Source organism: Erythrolamprus reginae, chromosome 1, assembly GCF_031021105.1.
Source record: "Erythrolamprus reginae isolate rEryReg1 chromosome 1, rEryReg1.hap1, whole genome shotgun sequence".
NCBI lineage: Eukaryota > Metazoa > Chordata > Lepidosauria > Squamata > Dipsadidae > Erythrolamprus > Erythrolamprus reginae.
This window is the reverse complement of record NC_091950.1, coordinates 32,504,328-32,517,901: the sequence shown is the minus strand read 5'-3', so window position 1 is coordinate 32,517,901 and position 13,574 is coordinate 32,504,328. Positions and strand designations below refer to the sequence as shown.

The 13,574-nt window shown below is 42.9% G+C and overlaps 1 protein-coding gene across 1 annotated transcript in view; it reads left to right on the top strand.

Moving 5' to 3' along the window:
* Positions 1-13,574, top strand: part of MDGA2 (MAM domain containing glycosylphosphatidylinositol anchor 2) — a 574,798-nt gene that overhangs the window by 465,448 nt on the left and 95,776 nt on the right. Inside the window, exon 10 of the mRNA XM_070738239.1 lies at positions 3,518-3,666. Coding sequence (XP_070594340.1) covers positions 3,518-3,666 — 149 coding nt within the window. The remainder of the gene's footprint in view (positions 1-3,517; positions 3,667-13,574) is intronic.

Genomic DNA, 13,574 nt, shown 5'->3' with positions numbered 1-13,574 from the left:
ACATTTTAAATAAAATTATATACAAAAGTAATAAAGGGCTTAGTTGCAACTTTTAGAACCTCTTCCCCTGAATGTTGCCACTGAATTTTGCTATTAATAAATGTGATTGTCCAATAACCCTTTCTTATATTCCTCCATCCTTTTTTCTTCTTCCATCTTTTATATTCCTCTTCTGTCATCATGACAGCTGCCTTAACTATCAGCACATATTATCAATCCTTTAGGGTGGATCAAGAAATTAATCTAAATGGATTTAAAACTCTTTTTATTAGAACAGCTACAGTTATAGAGTTTTGCAAATCTGCGTGATTTTTCCTCCCCTTTTTGTGTAAAATAGGGAAGGCCTATCTAATATATTTTCTGAAGTTTGTTTCTTGGACTGTTTTTAAACTGTATTTCTCTGATGGTTGCTTTCATAATGGATCTCCCCACTGCCCTTTAAGACTCTGCCCCCTAAACCTATCTCCTTCTCACTTGCCCATTGTTACCACCTTTTCCAGATATTTACCTTCCAACTCAGTGTCAATGGGTTTTATTGCCATCCCGTCAAAAAATTATTTTATGTAGTCATTTCTTGACCACCATCCCTAAATTTAAGAAAATACAGGTTATTGATCATCTAACTCCTAGTATACTTTGCATACTGTCTGAGGTTACTTGATGCTACCCTGGATTTGCTGCTCTTGGTTTGATGGACTGGCATTTGCTAAGGCGAGGCTTATAGATTTAGAAGGTATTTGAAAAGAATCAGAGGTGTTCAAGGATCAAACTACCCATCGCTACTAGTTTGAATGGCTGTTTGCTACCTCCTGAGTTGCAGGCTTTGTACATTAAATATATAATGGAATGTGTGGGTGGAAAAGAGAAGCAGGAGTGGCTAGCAGCTTAACACAGGGGTCTTCAAATCCCAGGACAAGTACTGGTCTGCACTGGCCCAAATAAGGGGCATGAGTAAGTGCACCAGCATGCCTTCTGTCCCCTGTCCTAATGTTTCTTTTAGTTTTTACTAGTGCCATGCATATGAATATTATTGTCAACTTTCGCTATGATTCTGCATTTCTACTATGCTTGGTTGCCACAAGAAATGGGGAGGGGTTTTGGTCATTGGGGGGGGGAGAAGAGTGCAGGAGGCCCTGTGAAGTGGGACAGAAACATAGAAACACAGAAGATTGATGGCAGAAAAAGACCTCATGGTCCATCTAGTCTGCCCTTATACTATTTCCTATATTTTATCTTAGGATGGATATATGTTTACCCCAGGCATGTTTAAATTCAGTTATTGTGGATTTCCCAACCACGTCTGCTGGAAGTTTGTTCCATGCATCTACTACTCTTTCAGTAAAATAATATTTTCTCACATTACTTCTAATCTTTCCCCAACTAATCTCAGATTGTGCCCCCTTGCTCTTGTGTTCACTTTCCTATTGAAAACACTTCTCCCCTGAACCTTATTTAACCCTTTAACATATTGAAATGTTTCGATCATGTCCCCCCTTTCCCTTCTGTCCTCCCGACTATACAGATTGAGTTCATTAAGTCTTTCCTGATACGTTTTATGGTTAAGACCTTCCACCATTTTTGTAGCCCGTCTTTGGACCCGTTCAATTTTATCAATATCGTTTTGTAGGCGAGGTCTCCAGAACTGATCACTGTATTCCAAATATGGTCTCAATGTGGTCTCACAGTATTCCAAATGTGGATAAGTTTCATTTTTCTAGAAACCAGGTGACCAGGAGGAGACCATTAGAAGTTGCATTCCATAAATGTGACGTGGGTCTGAAGATGCGTCCACCTGACGGTTATGGACACTAGGGATTGGCCAATCTCCAAGAGGGGGGGTCAAAAGGGGTTTTGATATATGCATGTATCGCGCCTTTTTCCTCAGTCTTTGCTATTACTTTGATTGCTTTCAGTTCTGATTTTTGATAAATTCACTTTTGGAACCTAAAATGGACTCTGAGTTTTATTTTTCTTAAATTCTGACCGCAGCAGTTGACAATTATTATATCTAATTTTTCTTCTTTTTTTTCCTTTTTATTCTCTTCTTACCAGTATCGTGTATAAGAATATTATTATATCTTTACATACCTCCAATATGTACTTGACAAAACAAATAAATAAAATAAATAAATAACATAAATGAGCCAAGCCCCATCTGCACTTGTCTGGGATGCAGGCCCCATAGCCCATGGAAAAACCTATCTCCACAGAACCAGGCCCTGTTGCCCAAACGATTGGAGACCTCTGGCTTAGTGGCCAGAGACACAAACTTAAGAAGGAGCCACCTCAATGGATAAAGCATTTAAAAGTGGCAGCAGGAAGTTTGTATTTTCTGTTAGTGTAGCTTTACCATAAAGTACTATTAGTTCATACTGTCTCCTGTTATGGTTTGTCTAGGATGGCTGACAAATATCTGCTGGGAAGAAGCAACGGGAAAATATAGTTATTCTCAACTGATGGGTGTTGTGGTTAGCTCTGGCCCTGCTCCTGCCCCAAGGACTGTAGATGTGGGGGAGACATCCACATGCTGCAGGCCTGTTTTGCCCCCAGTGGAATCTGCTGATGAAGGCTCCTCTGACCAAGAAGACATGAGTGACAGGGAGGAGGAGAGTGTGGCAGACAGCTCAGAAGGAGATCAATTATCTAGCTCCTCCTTGGATTCAGAACAAGAGTTAATGATACAGGCCACGCATTCGGAGAGCGATACATAGGCAACAACAACTGAGAGATTATTATCAAAGAAAATGAGGCCACCTGTGGTTGGGTGGGGCTGTGGTAATTAGCGAGGCTGCTATAAAGAGCAGCCTGTGGGTTTGGCCATTGTTGAGGATTATCTGATCGTTGTGTTTCGTGACTACTTTACTGACTTTGACCTTTTGTGTGCTGATTTTTCCCCGCTTTGAAACTAAACCAGAGCAAAGTGTGTTTCACTTTGTGAAAGAAGAAGGACTGTGAATTGCCTCACAGCTGCAAGCTAAGTATCACAGAACTGATAAGGGACTTGTACCAATTACCAGTTTGTTTGGAGATGAGTGCTCTTTGCTATACCAAAAGAGGGCTTAGGTTAAGTGCATTTTCATTATAAAGAACATTGTTTTGAATTTTCAAACGTGTGTGTGTCTGAAATTTGTACCTGTGAATTTTTGGGAGGATTCTACCAGAGAGCCCGACAGAACAATGGGTTATGAGATTCCTAAATGTATCTGGTTGAACAACATGTGATGCAGAAGATAGAGTTGGCAAGCGGTTGGCCTCATCCCATCTCAAGACTTTTCTATAGTGTTGCATAAGGAAAATGGGCAAGATAATGTTATTTTGTAAATATTTAATTTGTTTTTATTGAATATTGAAGTGAAGAATCAGCTTCAGCTATTCAGGCAAAGACAAAGTAAGAATCATTGGGGAGAATATTGGCAGTTATTCAACACATAACTTGAATAAAGATGTTATTCATAAAAATGTTGTTTTTCTATGTACTTCCCATTCTTGACTTGTACATCCAATTTATTACCTGTAGGCAAAGCATATGCTCCAGAATTCTACTATGACACCTACAATCCATTGTGGCAAAACAGAGCCCGTGTGTATGCCTACAGCCTAGAATGGACCCAGATGAATCCTGATGCTGTGGACCGCATCCTCACCTACCATCTGGGGATCCGGCAGGTGAGAACCTCAGGTGCTTTTCTGAAGGACCATTTTCTCACTAACCAATATTGCTCTGCTTCTGTCACTTGTTTTTCATGGAGACTTTCAGTCTGGATGGCAGTTAGATAAGAGGTATTTTTGCTGTGGTGTAGAAAAGATGGCTCACTCATCTGCAAAATCAATTTGCACTTGCTAGGGTGCAGGACAGAGGTGGGGGACAAAAGGTATTTTTCCTTGTTCAGCCAGTATGGAAATGCAACAGGCAAGGTACAAAAATAATGCCAACTGCTTACAAAGCCTGCCATTTACAAACTTTCAACCGAAGTCTATATGATAAAAACCTTCTCTTTGGCACCTATAATACTTTGAATGTCTTGTTGGCAGAGGTGGTTTACTTCTGGTTCAGACCGGTTCTATGGAACCGGTAGTAACTTGGCGGCCTGGGTCACTAGAATTGGCAGTAGCCCAGGCCTGCCATGCCCCCGAATCGGCTTTCTCTGTGGCATCATAGGTGCCGCCATCTTGGTTTTTGTTACTGCTCATGCGCAGAAGCTGGTTATTTACCACTGCACATGCACACGCTCGTACAGCGCATAAAGGAGGAATTGGCAGCAAAGAAAAGAAGAACTCCCCTATGGTAATGATAGATTTTGAGGAGGATGAGCCAGGCCCATCTGGATACCCTTGGCCAGGGATAGGCAAAGTTGGCTCTTCTATGACTTGTGGACTTCAACTCCCAGAATTCCCAAGCCAATCATGCAAGCTCAGGAATTCTGGGAGTTGAAGTCCACATGTCATAGAAGAGCCAACTTTGCCTACCCCTGCCCTGGGCCATGTGGTTGCCAGCTGATGCAGAGAGTGAGAGTGATGGAGAAATAGACTTGGATGGACAAAACGAACCACCAGAGGTGGCAAATATGTCAATGGGAGATTGGTCCGAGTCAGAGGACAAAGGGGACATTAGAGTGGATGAGCCACTCTTAGATCCTCAATTCATTAGATTACAAAGCAGACAACAACACTTGTATGGTAAAAGGAAGAAGTTTGTAGTTTTAACTCTAGGGGTTTGCTGACCACTCCCAGTAGGTATAAAAGGGAAGGATTGTGGGTACATCTGGGTGGAGTTTCAATATTGCTTTCAAGGATGCTGTGTTAGATCTGGGGTTCCAGAAAATACCTGATTTCTGCTAGAAGCTGCCTGCCTTCCAGAATGTGGTGAGCTGAATTGTATACCCAATGACTCACTGCCTATTTTATCTTGCTGAAATGCAATTAGCCCTGATGCTGACATCTTTCCCGGAGGCTTACCTGATAACTTTGCAGCAGTGAAATCTATTTCATAAACTTTTAAAGACTGCATTCTGCCTGTAAATGTTGCTTTTTTCATATAAAGAGTGTAATTCAAAGCTTAAATTGTGGGTTTTAGCCTTTTGTTTCAATCTGAAAAGCCCGGGATACATCGCCACCCCTGCTTGGTGGTGCAGTGGTGGGTAGCATCCCAAGATATATTAAGAGTTATATGGAAGGATGCCCAAACAAAGATTTTGTATTAGAAATTGTTTTGCCTCAATAGACAGATTTAGTTACTATTCTTGCATTGGATATCTTACTATTGTTTGATTAAGAATGGGAGATACTAAGTTACACCTCTTTGGTGCGGTTGCTAAACCCATAATTCGTTTCTAGTTAACGCAGGCAGAAATCAGAGGCAACATTGTATTTTGAAATGTCACTGTTAAGCATAATATTTATTTACTAGAAAATATTTGGATCCAATGTAATGACACGCGCATTCTTACCTCAGTGCTTTTGAAAGGTGCTCCAAGAAAGACAAAAAAATATTTTTGGGCATGAAAGCTTTACAGATATCTTTATAGATTAACATAGTTGGAAGGTCATCTAGTCCAGCCCCTCAGTAATATTGTATGAAATTAGAATTACTGTGAGCAATAAATATTTTACAACAGCCATGCCCCTTATGCTCAAACTTTACTTACTCCCAGTTAAAAAGGGACACAATACATTTAAATTATTTCTTAAAGTAGCATCCAAATGAGTTTAGTTAAGCAACAGAGATCTGTGTTGGTTCTCTTTTTCTTGTTCTAGCTTCCAGTCAATGGGGAAGTTTGCACGGAAACAAATGAAATCACCCTAGGTTTTGCCAAAAGCCATCATCCACCCTTTATTTGACGCACTGCTTGAATAAAAAGGCTAAATCTTCCACAAAACTGCTTGTGTGATGCAGCAATTATTTTGCAATGGTACTGCAATTTTTAAGATCATAGTACAGTGAAACCTCATGATACGAACCCCTCGTCATATGAACTTTCCGAGATACGAACCCGGGGTTCGGAAATTTTTTGCCTCTTCTTCCAAACTTTTTCCATCTTACGAACCCGTCGACTGAACGCTGAACCCAGAAGTTCGGCAAAAGTTTGGGTTCAGGTGGCTGCTGAGAAGCCCCGCCGCCCGGCTGTTGCCTTTTGAAACAGCTGGGCGGCTTCTCAGCATTCTCCCGAACACCGAACCTGGAAGTTCGGCAAAAGTTCGGGTTTGGCGTTCGGGTTCAGGAAGATGCTGAGAAATCCTGCCGCCTGGCTGTCAGCTTTGCAAAAGAGCCGTGGAGCTGTCGGACCGGTCGGGAGGCTCAAATGGAGGTGGGGAATCCCAATAGGGAATTCCATGGGCGGAGTTTTGACATCATGAAGATGTCCTTCCTGGCCGGAATAAACGTGGACTCCAGGAAGGACGTCTTCGTGACGTCAAAGCTCCAACCATGGAATTCCCTATTTGGATTCCCAACTCCGTTTGAGCCTCCCGACTGGCCCGACAGCTCCGTGGCTCTTTTGCAAAGCTGACAGCCGGGCGGCGGGGCTTCTCAGCGTCCTCCTGAACCCGAACGCCAAACCTGAACTTTTGCCAAACTTCCGGGTTCGGCATTCGGCAGAACGCCGAGAAGCCCCCGGCTGTTTCAAAAGGTGACAGACGGGTGGTGGGGCTTCTCGGCATTTTCCTGAACGCCGAACCCGGAAGTTCGGCAAAAGTTCAGGTTTGGTGTTCGAGTTCAGGAGGACGCCGAGAAGCCCCCTTGCTGTTTCAAAAGGCGGCAGCCAGGCGGTGGCGCCCAGTGGAGCGCCATTTTTGCAGGGGGGGGTTCTTGCATGTATTAATTGACTTTACATTGTTTCCTATGGGAAACATTGTTTCATCTTACGAACTTTTCGCCTTACGAATCTCCTCCGGGAACCAATTAAGTTCGTAAAACGAGGTATTACTGTATGTACCTGACTAATTGGAAGCTGGAAAAGTATAGTGAAGGAGGCTATTCTAAAAGGTCTTGACTAATTTACTCAATATTCTTCTTAGGTTGGTTTAGTAAGTGCTCCCCCATCTGGTGATCTCCAATTTGTTAAGACCTTACCAATATCTCCAAAGAAAATCTGATTAGTGCAGTCCGTATATGTATCAAAATAACCATATTAAGGAAAAATACAGTGCACTAAAGCATTTTAGGATGGATGGATGGATTGATTGATTGATTGATTGATTGATTGGATTTATATGCCACCCCTCTCCAAGAACTATAACTGGCTTTCCTAATTGCAGTAGGATATAATATGATTTCTTGGGCCTCAACGTAGCATAGTTTTCCAACACAGTCATTCTTTCTAATTTCTGAATAACAGTTTAGAAACTACCATATTATGCAAACTCAGCCAACTGCTGCTTTTTCATAAAAAACTATGAAGCAAACCATTGTTTAATGTGATATATAAATAAACTCATTCCTCTCGGGGTTGTGATGGTTCCAGGGTGCCCGCATAAGATATGCTGTAAATGCCAATTGTGTGGAAATAAGGGTAGAAAGGTTAATGTTTTTGAGCTTTCCAGATGCATCTGGTTATCTACTGTATGTCCCAGAAAAGGTAATATTTTTCCTTTGCTAGTTGTGTCCAAAGACATTTCCGTGGTCATGTGGCAAGCATGACTATACACCAAAGTGCATGGAACAATCTTACCTTCCCACCAAAGCCATACCTATTTATCTATTCACATTTGCACGCTTTCAAACTACTACGGTAGGTAGGCAGGAGATGTTGCACAGAAGGATTTGCAATGATGAAATCCAAATTTTTCACTACTGGTTCGGTGGGTGTGGCTTGGTGGGCATGGTGTGGCTTGGTAGGCATGGTTTGATGGGCGTAGCAGGGGAAGGATAATGCAAAATCTCCATTCCCACCCCACTGCAGGAGAAGGAAACTTCAAAATCCCTGTTCCCTCCCCACTCCTGGGGGAAGTTCAAAATCTCCACCCCCCCCCCACCCCCCACTCTGGGGCCAGCCAGAGGTGGTAATGGCCGGTCTTCCAAACTACTCAAAAATTCCGCTAGTAGTTCTCCAGAACCTGTCAGAACCTGCTGGATTTCTCCCCTTCCTTATCCATAACATTTTGTGTTTCTTTAGTCAGCCTAGAGCAGTGATGGTGAATCTATGGCATGGGTGCTATAGGTGGCACACAGAGCCATATCTGCCGGCATATGAGACGTTGCCCTAGCTGAGCTCCAGCACACATTTTGCATACTGGCCATCTGATTTTCAGCTTATATGGAGGCTCTAGAAGGGTGTTTTCTGCCTTTGGAGTGCCTCTGAGGGGAAGAAGAGGGGATTTGTGCCCTTCCCCAAGCTCCAGGGAAGCCTCTGGAGCCTCAGGAAGGTGAAAAATGGGCTTACTGGGCCTATCAGAAGTTGGGAAATGGGTTGTTTCTGGATTCCGGGGGGGGCAGGGGAGGTAAATTTTCCCCTCCCCAGGCACTGAATTTATTTATTTGATTGATTGATTGATTGATTGATTGATTGATTGATTGATTGATTTTGTCCAATACACAATGAGGGTTTTAGTGGGTATACACATAGTAAAATACATGATGAAGGTTATAGAGGATATACTTATAGTAAAATATATCTAAGAAAGAATAGAAGAGAAGATATAGGAACATATCAATGAACATATCAATGAAAGACTAGAATAAAAGATTATTATTATTATTATTATTATTATTATTATTATTATTTTATCTATCTATCTATCTATCTATCTATCTATCTATCTATCTATTTATTTGATTTTTATGCCGCCCTTTTCCTTGGACTCAGGGTGGCTTACAACATGTTAGCAATATCACTTTTTAACAGAGCCAGCATATTGCCCCCACAATCCGGGTCCTCATTTTACCCACCTTGGAAGGATGGAAGGCTGAGTCAACCTTGAGCCGGTGATGAGATTTGAACCGCTGAACTTCAGATCTACAGTCAGCTTCAGTGGCCTGCAGTAGAGCACTCTACCTGCTGCGCCACCCCGGCTCTATTATTATTATTATTATTATTATTATTATTATTATTATTATTATTATTTAGATTTGTATGCCGCCCCTCTCCGTAGAGATATAGGACTAGAAGAAAGGTATAGGAGATATAGGAGAGCAATAGGACAGGGGACGGAAGGCGCTCTAGTGCACTTGTACTCGCCCCTTACTGATCTCTTAGGAATCTGGATAGGTCATTTTGTAACCCATAATTATGTAACCCACAATTACAAAAAATAACCCACAATTATGGTTGTGGGCACTCACACAGGTACAATAGTGTGTGCGCATGTGCTTTTTGCACCCGGGGGGAAAAGGTTTGCCATCACTGGCCTAGAGCTAGATAAACAAAAGTATAAAATGCAACTTTGGGATGAGAAGAGTGTATGGATTGTTAGGCAGAAACTCAAGAGGAGCTGTCCTGTTGTTATTAACTGGGTTATAAAGTTTACTGCCTTTTGAATCTACTTTATTGGCCGGAGCAAGTGTATATGGTAAATGATTCATTCCATATCTAAGGAGCAACATGAGTACTTTGATTTCTTTCTCTCTTTCTTTTATGAATCATAAAGACTTCACAAGTGGTACCTGTGAGTTCCTTTTTCTATTATGGTGGGACATGCTAAATGTTAACTGAAGCTTGTGTTGGAAAAATAGGCCCCCGGGCAAAGCTTACAAGGCATTATCAAACAGCACTTGTGAAGATAAGCAGCTTTTGAATGAACAGACATATCCATGATGGGAAGTTGGCTTACCTTGGCTCTTAAGGCAAGCTCAGATCTAAACGACCGCAGCAGGATTTGGATTCCTTGGTATCTGGTATGAAATTGCAGGAATTTTGCAATAGTTCAATGTGTGCTTCTTGCTGCTAATGGAATATATCTCTTAATGTGGCTGGTTGAAAAGGAGAAGCGAATTGTTTGGTCTTTTAATGAATCAACATAGCAAAGAAATGGACTAGCTGTGTGTTCTTGTCAGAAACAGCATTTTCTAGAACAGGCAGCTGCGGGGCAGAATAGCCACTGTGAATCTGTGAGATTCACTGAAGCTGGTGATGTGCTCCAAGCATCAAATGATATTGATGGTTCATTTATCTAGAAAGCGTTGCCTTTGGTTAACATCGTTCAGTGCCATAACAACTGGGATTATTATGATTTTCAGTGAGAGGTTTAGGGCTGGTTAATTAATTAAATTGAAATGTTGTGATTAGATGAAAATACCTCTCTTAAGGAATATAAAACTTTTACTTAGGCTGAAATCCCATCATCCCTGAGAGAAATGAGGTCCATAACAACTGCTAGACTTCCAGTTTTGGAGAAAGTGATCTACATTTATAATGTAACAATCTAAATTGGAAGCTTCCCCATTCTGTATTTAGATTTCCATCATGCCAAGTTTCATATGTGAAACTCAGATGTCAGAGAGGTAGGAAAGCAATGTGGCAAGTTCTTACCGGCTAAGTCTGTTTGTTCCGAATCTAAATATTAGTGAGAGAGAAATTGGAAGAATAAATACATCAGGACAGCAAAAGCCTAGAATGAACAAAAACTTGCAACAAAAGTCAAAGATAATAAAAAAAAGTTTCTTCCAACACATAAAAACAAGAAAAAAATCAAGGAAACAGTTGGTCCACTAAAAAGAGAAGACAGCAAAGAAGTAATAGACAACAGAGACAAAGCAGAGCTACTTAACACATTCTTTGCATTAGTCTGCACACAAAAATAAACTGCAAATCATCTAACTGGTAACACAACTGGATTCGGAAAAAAATCCACCATTAACAAATACAAATCACCAGGACCAGATGGGCTACACCCCAGTGTCCTAAAGGAACTAGCAGATGTCATTTCAAAACCACTGCACCACAACTTCCAAAAATCCTGGAACCCAGGAGATCTACCTGAAGACTGGAAATGAACTGACATGGCTCCCATCTACAAAAAAGGCAAAACTACAGACCAATCAGCTTAATATCAATATCTGGGAAAATACTGGAAAATAATTAAGAAACAGATCTGCCACAACCAATGATGGGCTCCTACAGGAATGGTCAGGAATGCAGTTCCGGTAGCAAAATTTGGAGCTCCACCCCAGAGCACCGAATTTGCACTGAAAGCTGTTGAAACAAAATGCATAAGCTGTTTTCTTGCAGATGTTTTGTTACTCAGTGATGATGTCACTTAGTTGGGTAATGACATGATTGCAGCAGTGGTGGGTTTCAAAAAACCCCAAAACATTCTGCTGGTTCTGTTGGCATGGTTTGGAGGGCATGGCATGGCTTGGTACGTGTAGCATGGGAAGAATATGGTCTGACCAGGGCATTATAGAGTGGTATTAATACCTCTCTACTCTTGGAGTGTATCCCCCTGTTTATGCAGCTTAGGATTGTGTTGGTTTTTTAGCCACTGCTGCACATCAGCTGGGACTTTTTAGCCGCTGCTGCACATCAGCTGGGACTTCAGAGGCAGAGAATAGATGAGGGTGGGGCCAGTCGGAGGTGATATTTACCAGTTCTCCGAACTATTCAAAATTTTTGCTACCGGTTATCCTGTTAGAACTGGTTAGACCCGGTTGAAACCCACCTCTGGTCTGAAGATAAACAACCAAGCTTAGAGACCATCAAGGACTCCCGTGTTCTGGCATGCTGGACAATACAAAAGATTTTTTCTCTCTTATTGGAGTACAGTGATCCCTCGATTTTCACGGTCTCGATTTTCGCGAAACGCTATACCACGGTTTTTCAAAAAATATTAATTAAAAAATACTCCACGGTTTTTTTTGCTATACCACGGTTTTTCCCACCCAATGACGTCATACGTCATCACCAAGAGTCACTTCTCTGTCTCTTTCTCTTTCTTTCCTGTCATTCTCTGCTTCAATCATTTTCTCATTTCTCTTTTTTTCTCCCCTTTTTTCTATTATTTCTCTCTCTCTTTCTTCCTCTCTCACACTCTCTTCCTCCCTCTCTCATCTCTTTCTTTCCTTCTCTCTCTTTCCTTCTCTCTCCCCCCCTCCACTTGCCCACGAGAAGAAAAAAAGCAACCTCTGCCGGGCAGCTCCCCTTGTGCCCCCGCTTTGTGCCTGCCTCTTGTCCCTCGCGAGTGGAAGGGTTTCTGGTGCCTTGTGCAGAATCGGTTGCGAGGTCCGCCTCTGGCTAAAGGTTGCGGCTTGGGCTGGTCGGCCTCGGAGGCGGGAGAAGGCGAAGAGCAAGCGGGGAACCCGGCGGGGTGGATGGCGGCGGCGTGTGTGTGTGTGGTGGTGGGGATAGGATAGAGAGGGACCCAGGACAGTTCGGGTCTGCCGCTTGGCCGCCGCCGAGGAGAAGCGTGGGGAGGGCGAGAGAGGGAGATCGTGGCATGCGAGGTCCCTGCAGAGCAGAGGGGGTGGCTGAGGCGGCGGAGGCGTAGCGGCGGCAGGCGAGCTTGGAGCCTTGCTTCGCCTCCTTCGCCTCCTTCGCTGCAATAAAAACGAAGGGGTCAGACACAGCCTCGGCGAGCCGAAGGTTTCCGCGGCTCTGACCCAGAGCAGGAAGGGCTGGTGGGGGCGGCGAATCCACCTCCCCAGCCACCGGAGGGAGATCGGGCTGCTGGGGGCGGCGAATCCACCTCCCCAGCCACCGGCTCCACCATCTGCGCATGCGCAGCCATGGAAAAAAGGGCGCGCATGCGCAGATGGTGTTTTTACTTCCGCGCCGCTATATCGCGGATAATCGATTTTCGCGGGAGGTCTTGGAACGTAACCCCCGCGAAAATCGAGGGAGCACTGTATCATAAATCCAGAAAGGCTTTCATTCTTGAGAATGCTCAACCTCAGATTTTCCCTAAGCCACCACCAAGTTTGCTTTGCTCATTCTTGGCAGAGAGAAGTCTAGCAGTAAAAGTGGTTTAGCAGTTAGGAATCAAGAATGTTCTCTTCTGGGATCCCTTTTCAGAGTTAATCCATGTGCTGGGCAGAATGGAATTAATTTATTTGCACTGAGTTGTTTACTATCACATATTTACTCATTTCTATCTGTAGCCACATCTTCATCAAATGTCGTCAGCAGTTAATTAACATTCCGTTGATGAGGCCATTAAAATATGCAACCTTCCTTTCAAGGTCTGAAATATGTCAGCAAGTCAAATTGAGTGTGGACCAAACAGAATCTGTCTGTGTCATCCGGTCATGATTCAACGTGATTAGATAACTAGCTTAGCATATCACAAAGGCCAGAATGAATTGTGGTCTGTTTTCAGCTCAAAGTAGCAGGTAGGTTTTATCTCTGCTTAAGAGCTTGTAGGACCCCTATCAATCCCATTAAACATTTTCTAAAAAAAAAAAAGCATGTTGTCGCAGGACAGTGATGGAGAACCTATGGCATGTGTGCCATGGGGGGCACATGGAGCCATATCTGACAGCACCAGGTGGGGGTTGCTACTTACCACTGCTACTGCAACGATGCATGTGCAGCTCTGTATTGCCAGCATGTACAAGCGTGCACCCCAGTGAGATTTTGTTTCTGTGCATGCATGCACGGGCGACAAAGAGATAGAAACATAGAAGATTGAAGGCAGAAAAAGACCTC